Source organism: Podarcis bocagei, assembly GCF_964188305.1.
Source record: "Podarcis bocagei genome assembly, chromosome: 3".
Lineage (NCBI taxonomy): Eukaryota > Metazoa > Chordata > Lepidosauria > Squamata > Lacertidae > Podarcis > Podarcis bocagei.
This window is the reverse complement of record NC_138127.1, coordinates 27044592-27060680: the sequence shown is the minus strand read 5'-3', so window position 1 is coordinate 27060680 and position 16089 is coordinate 27044592. Positions and strand designations below refer to the sequence as shown.

At 41.7% G+C, this 16089-nt stretch overlaps 2 protein-coding genes across 5 annotated transcripts in view; one reads left to right on the top strand and one right to left on the bottom strand.

Annotated features, from left to right (window-relative positions):
• ME1 (malic enzyme 1) overlaps positions 1-16089 on the top strand; it is a 126495-nt gene that overhangs the window by 103788 nt on the left and 6618 nt on the right. For both annotated transcript variants that reach the window (XM_081187364.1, XM_081187363.1), the window contains exons 8-12: positions 633-730; positions 2397-2510; positions 8152-8257; positions 11256-11398; positions 13664-13837. In XM_081187364.1, the coding sequence (XP_081043490.1) occupies positions 633-730; positions 2397-2510; positions 8152-8257; positions 11256-11398; positions 13664-13837 (635 nt within the window). The remainder of the gene's footprint in view (positions 1-632; positions 731-2396; positions 2511-8151; positions 8258-11255; positions 11399-13663; positions 13838-16089) is intronic.
• Positions 1-16089, bottom strand: part of PRSS35 (serine protease 35) — a 167217-nt gene that overhangs the window by 148727 nt on the left and 2401 nt on the right. The gene's annotated exons all lie outside the window — the stretch shown is intronic.

The window sequence follows — 16089 nt, the reverse complement described above, 5'->3', positions numbered from 1 at the left end:
TCAGTTACAAGTTACTTCATCCTTTAATTCTTATCAAAACAGTGTGTTTTCTCCATTGTTTTTACAGTAAGATATTGTTTCACAATGGGATTATTGTTATTTTATGAGTTGGACCATATTGAAACTATTTCTTGTATACATCAACTTTCCAGATATCTTTCCAGTGTATGTGCCCTCTAGCATTCTTTCTATTCCATTATGTAATATTATCCTACACCATAAGCTCAAATCAACATTTTAATGCTATTACAATAATTTTGTAGCCTTTGTAAGACGACTTCTACATGTTTTGTGCCCTGAGGACACCTCTTCTCATTTCAACAGGTGTGCTATTGAAATCTATTAAAATAAGTCTTTTAAAAGGAAGTCGAATACATAATTTCAGATTGTTATTACATTGTAGTAGTATAATTAAACAAATGTTAATTTAACCTTGCTGTGTGTGGTACTCATCCTGTGCTTAAAAATAAATAAATCAATGTGTTGCAATTTAGTAGCAGAGGTTAACATAGCCATTAAGGACAGGATTATATTTTTAAAAATCACAAAGGGGTGGGTACTTGTTGGTAATCATTAGCAATGACACAAGTTAATTTTAAATTTGATGAAGTAAGTTCCATTTTATTTTTCAGGAACAGCATCAGTGGCTGTTGCAGGACTTCTTGCTGCTCTACGGATTACTGGCAACAAACTGTCAGATCACACAATACTGTTCCAGGGAGCAGGCGAGGTAATACACCACTTATCCAGTTATTATCTTTCCTGTTATTTAACTTATTTTTAAAAGTGAAGGTACGTATAGCAGGTGGTACTGTGGTCTAAACAATTGAGCCTCTCAGACTTGCTGACTGTAAGGTCGGCAGTTTGAGTCTTCATGACAGGGTGAGCTCCCGTTGGTCTGTCCCAGCTCCTGCCAGCCTTTCTGTTTGAAAGCATGGTAGCATGAGCAGATAAATAGGTACTGCTGCTGCAGGAAGGTAAATGGTGTTTCCATGTGCTCTGGCTTCCGTCACAGTGTCCCATTGCACCAAAGGCGGTTCAGTCAGGTTGCCCACATGACACGGAAAGCTGTCTGTGGATAAATGTCAGCTCCCTCAGCCTGAATGTGAGATATGCGGCACACCCCAAAGTCAAATTAGACTGGACTTAATCGTCCAGTGGTCCTTTACTTTTACATATAGCTTTACTATTGACTAAGGCTAAAAGCACCTAATAAAGTTATATTCCTGAAGCTAAACAGGTCTGAGTGTCTGGCTGGGGGTTTGCCTGGGTTGGAACCCTATGTACACCACCTTCCAGGATGAAAGAAAGGCACAACAGATGCATAACAATAAACAAATAAGCTGGCCAGTTAGTATATAGAACCCAAAGGCTCCATTGAAGCATTTCCTTGTTAAAGATTAACTCCTGATATAACTTCAGTTTAAAATTTATAGATTGTGTCTATTAAGTTTTCTTCTTCACATTCACATGCAATACATCCCCTTGCAGGTACCTTCAGTCCTTCCCGTCATAATATTTGAAGGCTATCACCCAAAAGAATCAATTTATTAACAAGATGCAAGGTCAATTAGTAAAAAACAATAATGACTACCACCACACAAAAAAATCTTTTTCATGGCATAAAGCAATTAGTAATCTAGTGTTACCTTCATATAGGTTTAGAGCACTGAAAAGCATATCTATATTGTCTGAAGTTCTCAGTCCTGCTTTTCCTTTCCCCTACCTGAGATTTGTTGTTGTTATTGCTGCTGTTGTTATGATGATCAAGAACTGTATGCAAGATGGAAACTAAATGGCTATTGTCCTTTGAGCCTTACCGTTATATGTAGATAGATGTCAGTCTTATTGAGTAGCCTGGGAGCTTTTATGACTCAACAGAGTCGTCAGATATTGTTTATGTCTACTTGTGGTCTTTAATGTTGTATTCATCCTTTGGAATTTTTGGAGCCTGCTACGTGTATGTCACATAATCTTTTTAGAACCTGGCGGGAGGAGGTCCATTGGGTGCCATGTCACAGTTATTCTCGGGCATGCTTCTTGCCTAGTCCAGCTTTCTGTCATAACTTACATGATAACTTTCTAGCATGTCTCCAAGAGATGCCATTTTCATTGGACACAGAATCAGAGAAACAGTAAGCAGTTGTTTCAAAATTAAACAGATATGGATTATTCAAGTATCATGTTTGCTTCTCACTCTTCCTCATATATATCCCTTATATTGGGGTACCAAACTGTGGTCTGTGGACCACCAGAGGTACAGGAGTTTTTTAAGGTAGGCTGTTTCTACAGTTATCATTGTTACTGTGGCTAATAGGTTCTAAAAGAGTAAAAATAAGCTATACAACTGGAATTTCATGACCTAATTATTTTTTCCTCTCCTTTTTCTTGTTAAGGCAGCTCTGGGGATCGCCAATCTGATTCTTATGGCCATGGAAAAGGGAGGGACACCGAAAAAGGAAGCCATCAAAAAGATATGGATGGTTGATTCCAAAGGATTAATTGTAAAGGTGATGCAGATTTTTCCTTATTCTACAAATGCATATTTAAAGTATTCCACTTTTTCTGTACATTATTGGTTGAAACAACACATATATGTCTCAATCTATATGTTCTTAGGTCTCAGTGATGTCTCCTTTTCCTTACACTTACATGTGTTAGAGGTGACTAAGTAACCCAGTAAAAGTGAAACTGGGTCAGTGTTTTTTGGAAAGATAATTATCCCCATAATTTCCTTAGGTGATATTCTTTGACCCTGATTTGGAGTTTTTTCAGCAAGCTGACTAACATAAACACTAAGGGGAGTGTTTAGCTTTGTTTTTATCTTCCATGAACATGTCAATTTATGTGAGTGTGTTCAGCAATGTAAATCATATTGCGTTGTATCAAATGTTAGTCATACTCAGAGAAGACCCATGAAAATGAATGGGCATGACTAACCTAGGTCCATTCATTTCTATGGGTCTAGTCTGAATAGAACTTAGTTTGATAGTTATTTATCAAAAGGAGAAAAGAAATGCGAATATAATACAGAATTCCTTGGGCCACCAGATGCCATCATGATACAACTCGGAGAAAATGATGTGGCTGATAGGAAGGGCATCACCCTCATATTGGCAGGAACCGCAGATCTCGTCGCTCTGTGGGCAACACACCCTAGTTTGACCATCTTCTGGTCTGAGAACCTGGAGCAACACCACTGGTGAGGTGCAGCACTGCCTGCACATGTCAGCCGTTCATGGGAGAAAGTTAACTGAGCTATGTCCTGCATAGCACAGTTGGGTGGTCATATCATATGCCACCCTGGCAACACATTTGATAAATTGGACTTATACCAGTCTGACAGAGTATACTTATCACCAAGTGGCAATGAGGCCTGGCTGATGGATATTTACTGGGGCCTATGGGATTGGTTGCAGATGTGATTGGTTTGTTGTTAAGCTGCCAGGGAGGGGCTGACTCAGATGGCAGAAAAAGGCATTGGGTTGGATCCATAGTCTAAGTGCTGGAGAGTCTGTCTGGTGGTCCAGACAGGGGGCTGTCGGACTATAGAACATCCTACTGGCATCCTGGTGGGACCACCCCATTTGATTTGTGTCATCGGAAGACACAGGATCGACCCTGAAGGAGCAATCAATCAGCAGGTGGGTTGATTGATTCAGGATGCATACCCATGCCTATGGCATAGCTTACTACATTAGTAATAAAAAAAAGTTATGGCCAATTTCAATCCCATAATATTGTCTTGTAATCATTTCTATCATTATAAGATCACACTCAGATCACCGGCCTGCTGGGCTTGGGCCCACAAACATGAAGTTATTTATCAAAAGGAGAAAAGAAATGCTGATATAAGAGATAATTTCCTGCTGATATTTTCCTTTATGTTTGGCAGACATCTACTTAAAGTTCAGCTGTGTTGCCTCAAATAACTCTATTGCATAGTGATGGAGAGGAGATCATGCCCTTCCTACATGCTGTGGTTTGCTATGGTATCAGCAGTGGTTAGAAAGTCAAAGCTGCTGGGTGATTACATCAGTTCCTTTTACCTCATTTCTTCCCCATGCCAGAGCTTGACCAAAATAAAAGTGGTCATTTATGTTATAGTTTTGAGGTTCTTAAAATTAACAAGAAAAACAAAATAATACAGCTGATTTATTCAACTTCTTCATATGCTGTTTGCATAGTTTTTTATGGTTGGTCTTAGTGAAAATAAACTTTGATTTGCTATTGTATTCTCATCTTTCCCTCAATTGATGTCTTTCTCTTGTCACCATGTGTGTATAAATGCATTCTACTCCCCTGGGTCTTTAATGACTGGTAGATTAGAATAGTGAGACTTGGAGTGTGCTTTCACATAAAACTGTAAAGTTTAAAGAAGCTTTATGATGCAGTTGAGGAACCCTTCTATAGTTGGCCTCACATGGCCATTGAGGTTGTGTGCATTGATTTTGTGCAATCACTATAACTTCTGGCTAGATGGATGACGTTGCATATTAATGTTATTATAATATTCCTGGAGTTGGATGAGTTTCTCTATCCAAAAAGAGGAGGTGATGTTTGTTGTTGTTTCCTCCACAGCTCTATGCAGTCATTAATATTACATGGCCCATATCTCCACCAAAGAGTTAAGGTAAAGGTAAAGGAACCCCTGACCATTAAGTCCAGTCGCGGACGACTCTGGGGTTGCAGTGCTCATCTCCCTTTACTGGCCGAGGGAGCTGGCGTTTGTCCGCAGACAGCTTCCGGGTCATGTGGCCAGCATGACTGAGCAGCTTCTGGCAAACCAGAGCATCGCTACCAAGGAGAGTAGCAATGTAAATACAGGAAATCCTAGCAGATAATATTACTTTTCTCCTAATTTATTTGTCTCTAGATAAGTCTGAATTAAAGGAAGCAGAAAGTATCGAATGTTTCTTTCTGTCTATCATTCTCATTTATATTTTGCCTTTTCGCTAAATAGCTTAAAGTGGCATGCATGGGATTATCACATTTAATCCTCACAGTAATCTTGTGAGGTAGTTTAAGCAGAGTTAGAGACGTGACCAAGGACATGCAGTCAGCATCATGGCTAAGCATGGACTCTAAGCCAAATCTTCCCTAATTCAACATCAACCCAGAGTGTGTGACGAATGCAGTTTGCCATCACCCACAGCCAACAGTGCAGGATGCAGATTTGGGAGTGAGTGCTGATGACCTGTTGTCAGTGGAGGAGGAGACTTGAAAGACATGGATATTTAGATGGGCAGGATGTATAGGGACAGCTGTTTTGCCATATGATTTTGGAGGGCAACCAGTTTGTATGGGGAAGGGGATTTAGACAGTAAACAGTTTGGAACTGTTGCGATGGAACTGGCAATTAGATAAAGTGGCAGTGGAGGGTGAAAGGAGTTTGAAAGAAAAGATATGGAGGTGGTATTTTTAAAAAGTAACCACTAGCACCTTCCAGAATCAAAGTAAATGTTTTTTCCGTGACAAAGTTGGTTGAGGCCCCTAAACATCTGCTATTTTGAGAATCTGGCCTTTCAGCCCAGTTGAATTCACTTTTCAGGGAAAGGGATGAGAATAATCAAGTGGCTTAAATGTGCCCAAGCGTCATTGGATTGCGTTCTTGTGGTCAGGCTGTTAACAAATAGATGCCATGTTTTTAAATTGATTATAAAAGAATCAGAGTGGAATGGAATGGGAAATGGTAATAAAAAAGTAAATACCTAAGGCATGTACCAAGGTGGTATGGTTGGGAAAGTTTCTTTGCATGAAAGTAATCAGAATTTGGTGAAACTTAATGAAGTTAGCAAAGGGAGAACAAATGGATTCAGCCTGAGAGATATGGCAGGGGAGACTTATATGCATAGTTAAAATAGATTAGCAGTTTTTAAATTTAAAATATTTTGCACTGTGATAGATAAGATTTGTGTTAACTATATTATAACTAAAAAAAGAGACCTTTTTGCATTTATAAGTTAACTGTGTTTTATGCTAGTTTTTTGTTTTTGTTTTTTAACTAATGTTTTATGTATTTTCTTAAAATCCCAGTGACACCTGCTGGAGTATTTAAAAACAGCACTGTAGTTAGTAGCCCAGTAATTTTTCCCTGAAATTGGCCTTCATGAGTATGTCAGAAGGTGACCGAAGGTATTGTGGAGGGGCTATGAATTTTTCATTTTGGTCACAAAGGGGGCCAGGTGCAAGTTTCTCAGAATAGTTCTGTGGTAGCAATACTAAGAAAATGTTTATAACCGTTTATTAATTGCATGAGTACATATTCATATCAGCTGAAAACCCAGTAATTCATTCTTTAAAGAAAACTTTATAAGAGAAGAGGGGGATGAACGATAGCTATCCCCAAATAAATCAAGGGTGAGTTGAAAGAAGCTGGCATGGTCTAGCATACAGCAACATATTTATTGCTAGCCATGTGACAGATCTATGCTATGTCTTGTGGTCACCCTGAACCATATACTGCTGATGATAATATATTGCTTTCCATTATATAAATACCAAGACTTGTGGTTACCAACCAGGGAAGTGAAGAAGAAAGAGAACAAATACAGTGAGGTAATTTGTACCAAAGCACAAACCTGGAAACGTGTGTTTATAATAGATTTTCTAAATGGAAAAATGTAGTTGTGTTATGACAGCTTTTAAAACCCTTGTTCTCTTTATTCATTCTGGACTTACACAGGTCCCTTTTATTATACTTTTGCCTAATTTTGGGGGTGGGGGGGCAGGGAACCACAACACCAAACCACATAATTTGCCACAAAACATCAAAATAGGCATTTGAAGTAGATTCCCTTTAGTTGTATGCACTTTTTCATATTTACTGGACATTAGTTCTTCAGTTTGAATCATGATGGCTCTTGGGGGCTGCTTTTGTAACTTCCACCCCCTTCAGATTCAGAAGTGAGCTCTCACTGACATAGAGCTTTGCTGTGGTTACTTAGGAGGGCCTACACTTCTGGAGGCACGAAAAGCATGCCTTTTCCCACAATGCCATTTAAGGGATTCTGTTCTATGTAATGTAAGTGATAACTGGCTCTTCTTGAGTGCTGAATTCCAGTTCCTTCACACAGCTGCAGTTACTCCAGGTTTGAGACCTGGAATGGTGTGTATCACCCCTGCTAGCCAGCTCATGGTGAGAAATACTACACTCATGTTTTTGAATTTCGGAAATCTAGCATACCTATTATCAGTTAAAAAGCATTCCTTTTATGTACTCAGTTGACCATGTTCCTGTTCTACCATTCCATGCCACACTCACTAATGGCAGTGGACCTCAAAGAAATCTTAAAACCCACCTTCTGCTTGCTAGCCCTCTCAGAAAAGAAAATTCTCTCCATAAACATCCTAGCTAGGCTGCTGATAGGCATTTTAAGACCACCTAGTTTTAGAGAGAAAATCTTGGCTTTATTATATGCCCTTCTCTAAATTCCGTTCAATTTCCTCTACTTGAAGCTTGGAAAAGAATAGACAAGCCTCTTGCGAGCTGTGTAATTAATTACTGGAGAAGTGCAAGCTGTTTCTAGTCCTTCATTCTGTATATTAATTGATTGAGGGGGCCAGGTGCCAACTTTACCAATCAGTGGAATACAAGAGGCAGTTTGCATTTTTCATTTGTCAGTAGTTTCTGTTGGGGGGCAAATGGGGATACCCATTCACAACCATTTAAGAGAGTTTTGATGCAAGATCACTAAGCAGATAAGACATTCAAACAAGGTATTTCAGGGTAACGTCGCTCATGAATTTTGATCAGAAGGTTTGCCCCCCCCCCCCGAAAATGAGTGCAACTACCTTCTCCCCAGATCTAATGGGTTTTCACCAAATGGACTTTGGAAGGTTTTCTCACACAGGTGTATGATAACGATTTTCCAGAAGTTGTATGAACACATCTCTCTCAAAAATCCTATCTATTGTTCCAAAGAGGTACAAAAATGCTTAGTAAAACCTACCTGCTCTTAATTGGGGGAAGTGTAATATACTATCAGAGAATGGTTGTAGCAAGTTTTGGCACATGGCCGGTATTGACTCGTAAGATGAGAGAAGATAGGTGTGCTTTTGAGGACAAGTTGAGTCCTTTCATTGAGACAAAAAACACAGAATGGATGCAAATCTATAGTTCTAATAAATTAATTCTCTTTTTAAACTTAGGGCCGTGCCTCACTAACAGCTGAGAAAGAACAGTTTGCCCATCAACATGAAGAGATGAAAAATCTAGAAGATATTGTTAACAGTTTAAGGCCAACTGCTCTTATAGGTAACACTTACATCTCTATTTGTCCAACCACCTATACTACCTTTGCCTCTTTGTTTATTGTGTGATATAGACGCTGTGAATATGCATGCAATGTATAAAAATAGGTTTTGAGTATGTATTATTCTTATCGCCGTATTTTTCGCACCATAGGACGCACCGGACAATAGGACGCACTTTGTTTTAGAGGGGGGAGAACAAGAAAAAAAATTCTCCCCCTCTCTGCCCAGCGCCCCTTCAGTGAAGCGGCAGGAGGCGATGCACAGAGAGGGGGAGAACTTTCCCCCTCTTGTTTTCCCACTCTAAAACAAGGTGCGGTTTAAGGTGCGTTCAGGCGGCTACCTTGGAAGCCTGGAGAGCGAAAGGGGTGTGCACTGACCCCTCTCGCTCTCCAGGCTTCAGGTTCCTTTCGACCTGCTCTTTGGGGCTGGCGGGGGAAGCCCACCACCAGCCCCAAAGAGCAGGTCAGGATGCAGAGGAAAGGGGCAGCGGAGAGGCTCCTGCCATAGCCGCGGGTCACCTCCCCAGCTGGGAGAGCGCGTGCGGGGCTAAAGCAGCCCCCCCCCGCGACCCTCTCCCGGCTGGGGAGGTGATGGCAGGAGCCTCTACAGCCCCGCGTCACCGCCCCAGCTGGGAGAGCGCGCGCGCGCGAGGCTAAAGCAGCCCCCCACGACCCTCTCCCAGCTGGGGAGGTGACGCGGGGCTGTAGAGGCTCCTGCCATAGCCCCGTGTCACCTCCCCAGCCGGGAGAGGGTCGCGGGGGGCTGCTTTAGCCTCGCGCGTGCTCTCCCAGCTGGAGAGGTGACGCATGGGCTGTAGAGGCTCCTGCCATAGCCCTGCGTCACCTCCCAGGCCGGGAGAGGGTCGCGGGGGGCTGCTTTAGCCTCGCGTGTGCTCTCCCAGCTGGAGAGGTGACGCGGGGCTATAGAGGCTCCTGCCATAGCCCCGCGTCACCTCCCCAGCCAGGAGAGGGTCGCGGGGGCTGCTTTAGCCTCGTGCGCGCTCTCCCAGCTGGGGAGGTGACGCAGGGCTGTAGAGGTTCCTGCCATAGCCCCGTGTCACCTCCCCAGCCGGGAGAGGGTCGCGGGGGGCTGCTTTAGCCTCGCGCGCGCTCTCCCAGCTGGAGAGGTGACGCGGGGCTGTAGAGGCTCCTGCCATAGCCCTGCGTCACCTCCCCAGCCGGGAGAGGGTCGCGGGGGGCTGCTTTAGCCTCGTGCGCGCTCTCCCAGCTGGAGAGATGGCGCGGGGCTGTAGAGGCTCCTGCCATAGCCCCACGTCACCTCCCCAGCCGGGAGAGGATCGCGGGGGGCTGCTTTAGCCTCGCGCGCGCTCTCCCAGCTGGAGAGGTGACGCGGGGCTATAGAGGCTCCTGCCATAGCCCCGCGTCACCTCCCAGGCCGGGAGAGGGTCGCGGGGGCTGCTTTAGCCTCTCGCGTGCTCTCCCAGCTGGAGAGGTGACGCAGGGCTGTAGAGGCTCCTGCCATAGCCCCGCGTCACCTCCCCAGCTGGGAGAGCGCGCGCGGGGCTATAGCGTCTTCGCTCCATAGGACGCACACACATTTCCCCTTCATTTTTGAAGGGGAAAAAGTGCGTCCTATAGAGCGAAAAATACGGTAATTGAATTTGTATATCGTCCTTCATCCAAAGGTCACAGGACGGTCCTCTAACCCCCAAAAACCATCCTCAGGAAGCGATGTTAGCAGTTATAAAATAGCTTTGTTTTGTTTCCTTCAGAGGTTGAAACCAGGTGAAGCTCTAGAAAATTTTGAACTGTAGTGTAAGTAATGGATGAGCGATGCATTACGTCAGGAAGAACTCATAGCTTTAGGTCAATGTATACTTTTTGATCCACTCCCTGGGTAATGTCCTTCCTCTCATTTGCTGCCTGAGGCATAATATAATCAGAATAGTGTGTAATTTATCCTTCCCCCATCTTTAAATTCTTTTCCAATAACTGCATTATGAATAAAAACGTGCACATTTACGTGAATGTAGTTACATTGTTTTGTAGTGAATGGAATTTAGAAGGGATTATTCTGTACGCTTTTTCTGTGAATGAAATTTAAGAGGGATTATTCTGTACCCTATTCTGTACAGGATACCTTACAGAATAATCACTACTAAATTCCATTTACTGAAAAAGGGTATAAACAGTTACATTCAGGTAGCTGTGTATATTCAAAATGTAATGTATAGCATTGAGTGTGGAACATGAAAATAATTTATATAAATACCATGTTTATCTGCTGTGTATCTGCTGTGTAGCAAGAAAGACTGATCAAATTTGAGATTTTTTTTTTCTGTATGGATGATTAATTGTTAAAAAATCTCTCCTTGCATGACGGGGATTGCTTCGTTGTCTGATACTTTCCCAAGGTTTTTTTTTAAACAAGTCTCAGCAAATGCCATATATGGAGTCTTGCTAGACACCGTTCAGGAAGAAGACTTGTTATTGTTGGACCAGAAACAATTATTTTAATAAAAGTAGCCATAAAGAATAAGTGAAATTATGTTTTCGAATTTATTATACCCTCTGGCTAGAAAAGGTTGACATTCTTATGATTAACAGTCTAGAAGCAAAATTGACATAAACTCTACAAAATGTAGATCAAATGCCAGTACTTTTTGTTTAGTCCAATTAGCCAATAAAAATTATGGGAGCCAGACTTTGAACTATACTTTCTTTGAGAGGCCTAAGATATCAGAAGAAAAACAGGAAGATTATATGTTAAACTGCAGCTCTTCAAGACTCAAGCATCTATCTGTTCGTACAGCTTAATGCAACTCAATTGAATATGTGTCAATATTACAACTACTTAAGATCCTGAAGTGTCTCATTCTGGGCTGGAAATATCTCAAGCACCAGCTTCATTGAAATGAAATGTCACAGTGGCACATTTCCTTTGCATATGAGTGCAACAGGACAGGTTATGGTGGATTCTGCCTTTTGTCTATGAATCAAAACAGTTACTTCATCCAAATTTCCCATTGTCTTCCTCAGGAGTTGCTGCTATTGGTGGTGCATTTACAAAAAAGATTATTCAGGATATGGCTTCCTTCAACCAGAGGCCAATTATTTTTGCTCTCAGTAACCCAACTAGCAAAGCAGAATGCTCGGCTGAGGACTGCTACACTCTAACCGAAGTAAGGAAAGAACCTTGATTGATATTGAATTGGTTGTACTTAATGAACGTTATTTCAGCAGCAAGGTAGAATAATTAGATTCTTGACTTATATGTTAAAAATGAAAGTTTCTAACCCCTCATGCTTTGCAGGCAATATTTAAAAAACAAACCTTGTTTGTTTGTACTCATGACACCTCGCTTCAAACCTCACCCAGGAGCTCCAAAGGGAAATGGAGTAGCTCACCTTTTTTGGCCAGCCTTCTGGAGGCCACATGCCAACAGTTTGTGTGCCTACTCCACACTTTACACCAGGTGTGGTGACCCCACACACTCTTGCATGTACACATAGACAGACATACATGAGGCACATACCCTGCCACAGGTACACAGAGGGCTTAGAGAGAAGACATGGCTGAAGGTGGGGGTGGCAGGTAGTTTTCTCATCCTTTTTGCTATTACATCTCTAAATTGGCAGAGATGCGTGGGACCAAGGCGCTTTCAATCCATTGAATCCAAAGCTGCCATTGCGCCAAGCTGCCATTGCCCCACCCATAAAAGATCTCATTTTGGGGGGTTACATCTTGCTATTGCTTCTGCTGCTGGCTTCTTTTTACCTGGTTCCAGATGGAGCCTCCACTGTAGCAGAGCTCCCCCAAACTGGTGGCATTTCTTCTTGTTAGAGGAGAGGCACAAACCCATCGCTCTGATCCTCTCCAGCCATCAACCTGGGGATGTTGGAGCAGCAGGATTGTTCTCTAAGCCATATAACTTGTCTTTTAACTGGTCCATTGACTTGGGAGGACGTAGCTGGAATGAAATGATGTATAATCTAAATCCTGCTGCATATGAATTGCAGTCTTTATACTTTCTCTTTGGGTCAAGTACTTTCCCCTTGGAATTTCTCTACTGATGCAGGACAAATTTATAATTCTATAAATAGAAAACAAATATTAAGTATATCCTATTTGCCTACCGAAATGTATACATTAGAGTGAATGCAGGAATGAAACAGGAATGCAAATATTTTAAAAAATATGGTTACAATGGGCAGCTCCACCTGGTAACCAGAGCTAAAAATATACTGAAATACCTAATCTTCCAGCAAAATGTATAAAGCAGGCCATTATAAATCTACATGACACCAAGCTAAATGATATTCTTTTGAATAACTATATAGTGTTCTTGTTTGTGTTCCATGCATATTTGCAGTTCTGTAAGTTAAACAAGGATCCTTCTGTTTAAAAATTAAATTTAATCATGAAGGCTGCAATCCTATACCTGCTTACCTGGGAGCAAGCCCAACTGATCTGAAAGGGAGTTATGTCTGAGTAGACATGCATAGAATTGCATTGTGAATCCTTTTAAGAAGGATGACAAATAAGCATTTACAGACCTTATCTTCCAATGCTGGCAGTTTCATGCATACTGAACCAACTATTTTATTTGTTTCACTCAGACCTCAGCAAATAGCAAGTTAGCCAAGTAGGGCTGTTGGATTTGTATTCTTTCATGCCACTTTTTACCTTAGCAGATAGAAGCTGTGGCCATGAACTTCATTAGAGATTATGATGGCATTACTGTGAACTATTATGATTTTTCCTAGAAGAGGGGTTATTTATACACACACACCCCATTTATGCATGTTCAGTATGTGAGCGACTTGCACACACATTCATTGTGTCAAACCCAGAAGCAACCCAGAAACGTCACAAAAAGGGGCAGAACAGATGGGGGCGGGAACAGGACATTTGCGGCCTTTTTCAATTGTGTTTCAAATATACACTATTACAATTAAATGTGTGGTGCCTTGGAACGTAACCCCCACATAAATGAGGGGTTGCCTTTATATATATCTCACATAGTCATAATGTGAGTCTCAGTTTTGCATACTTGCATTTATGTGGATGGCTGAAACTAGTTCTGAAGATACTAAATTCCAATTCTTCCTAAAACTGAAAAATAAAGTAATAAATATCATATGAAATAGACATAATTCCAGTTTGTTATCATATGTCTCAGCAAGATATCAGACACAAAGAGACATTATGATGCAAACGTCTACTGGGTTCAGATTGGTTTGGAACTTGCCTTGTTGCTGACAATGCACCGACCAGAGAGAGACTTATTTAACAGTACATAGTCAGAATTGCAAAATTCTTGTTTTGTGACTTTTGTGTAAGTTTCTGGTATACTGTAGTTACTTTATGAAAACACTGTTTTATAGATATAGATGCAGGTTCTGATTTTCCTCCATCCAATAACATTTGCAAAACGTTTGTTTTAGGGGCGTGGCATTTTTGCAAGTGGAAGCCCTTTTGATCGTGTCACTCTTCCAGATGGACGCACATTTTTTCCTGGACAGGGTAACAATGCTTATGTGTTTCCAGGAGTTGCCCTTGGAGTTGTTGCATGTGGAATAAGACATATAAGTGAAGAAATTTTCCTCACAACTGCAGAGGTACTGACTGTTGTATACCTGATAATGTCTGCCCAGAAAAGGACATGTATGGCACATCAGTTTATGACAGCATGTTGTTGTAGGGCCTTCAGACTGGTAGTTTGGGGTGGGGGACCTCAGCCTGAGGACTGAACGTGCCCCCCCATCCTGACTCTCAGAATCTGGCCCTCAAAACTCTCTCCAGACCACACCATCTTCCCTGGCCACAAACACCTGAATACTATTTGAAACACTGAAACTGATACTTTCTGTGTAATGGTCGCAGTGTAAGGTAATGAGACAGGAATTCATCAGAAATCTGATGGATTAAACCAGCGCTGAAACAAAAGCAGTACTTCTCCTATTACATAGACTGAATGTGTATTGAGGGACACATGCCTATGGTTAATATACCAAAGCCTCTGAGTCCTAATTTTGGGTGATTCTCCTACATTGCTTTGAGGGAGGAAAGAGTACTGTTGAACCTGTTATTTATTTCAGAATGTAAAATCATGCAGAACTGTGAATTTCTTCTAGCAGAGAATTGGCAGCAATTGCTCTAGCAAGTAATTTGTTGCTGTTCTCTCTCTCTCTCTCTCTCTCTCTCTCTCTCTCTCTCTCTCTCTCTCTGTGTGTGTGTGTGTGTTTAAAGAATGGCAAGATTTCCTCACAGAAACCCCAGGTATTACAATTTTCCATCAAGGTGTTTTTCCCTAGGGAACCATTTGGACCTGCCATGTGCAAAAATCAGGAATAAGCTCACTCTCTCCACTAGCTTTGACCAGCCAAGATGGGCAGTGATCCTTCACATAGGAGGTGACTGAGGATAAGTTGGTTAATTTTATCCTCATGGCTAAAACCTTTCCCTGTAATTTCAGTTGGATATGGCAAGTCTTAATTCTCTGCCCTAAACTGCCATGTCTATTTTAAAAGACATGGCTTCTTAAACTTTCTAGAATGGGCTCATATGTATAGTTTGTAAAGTACTTTGGAAACTGCTTAAATGAAAGGTGGAGCATGCGAAGCCTCTCAAATGTCAAAATTGAGAGGAAGTCAGCAAAAATTGGCTTCTTTTACAGACTCGTTTAGCAGGAGTGGAAAGTACTAGAAAAGATAGCGATACTTTAAAATAACTTCTTCAGGCAGACATCTGTTGATGGTGACACTGAGTGCAGATTTTGCCATCTAGGTCTTTAGTTAAATGTTAAGGTTATGCACTTAACTGTGAGTGAGCCCCATTAAACTCAGTGGGATTTATTTCAAAGTAGGCATGCTTAAGATTACAGTGTACACATATCTCTGCCCTGCACATACTCTCCTAATGACTCAAAGTCTGATTCATAGTCATATTGCAGCTACAAGAGCACTTACGTCTGGTTTCAATTATGCTCTGTAAACTTTAGTGTCAAGTAATGGGTTTGACAATTGTGTCTGATCTGTGTAGAAGTATCAGGGGCAACCCAGTCTGATGAGTGGGATACAGTATGTATAAATAAATAAATAAGCATTTTATATCTTCACACAGTGCATAATTGAGAGCAGGAGATGCTACCTGAATAATCCTGGCACCATAGGAATACCCACGCTTTCCAGATACCAAACTTGAATGTATTTTTAGTATGAGAATATTTTGTAAACTAGTTTGAGATCCCTGGGATGAATGGTGTTTGGAACAGGCAGATTCACTGGCTGAAGTCCCACATCTGGCTCAGTTGGAGATTCTCCTTCATCCTGACTCAGCCAAGCCTCAGCAGCTCAACTGGGACTCAGCTGGTTGAACCAAGGCCCTGAAAAGTGGCAGGAGCAGGACAGGATGGTGGAGACCCACCCCATTCCAAACTCTGTTCTGCTCAATCATGCAACCTAGCAACCCAGTGGGAATTACAGTAGCAAAAAGGGTAGTGTAAATCAAACTATTTTAAAGGCTTGCTTTCTCTCTGCCAGGCTAAGGAGTAGACCTGCTCCTGAAAAGAGTTTGGAATAACGGTAAATTACATTGGCATGATTTACTCCAGCATAAATTATGCTGGCTTCTGATAGTTTGGATTCCTCTACCCATCTTGATACAATCCATGGAAAAACAAAAGAAGAAACGATATAAAGTCAGCCTGTACAATGGATCTTAACCAGGGAATCTTTTAAAAAGATAACCTCTTGCCATGGCTTGCTAGAGGAAGAGTCTGTAATGAATAGGGATAGGAAAAGTTTGAACATGAGTACCTATTTGTAACAGTGGGTATGTGCACATTGTGTGATCATGTGGATTCAGTGCT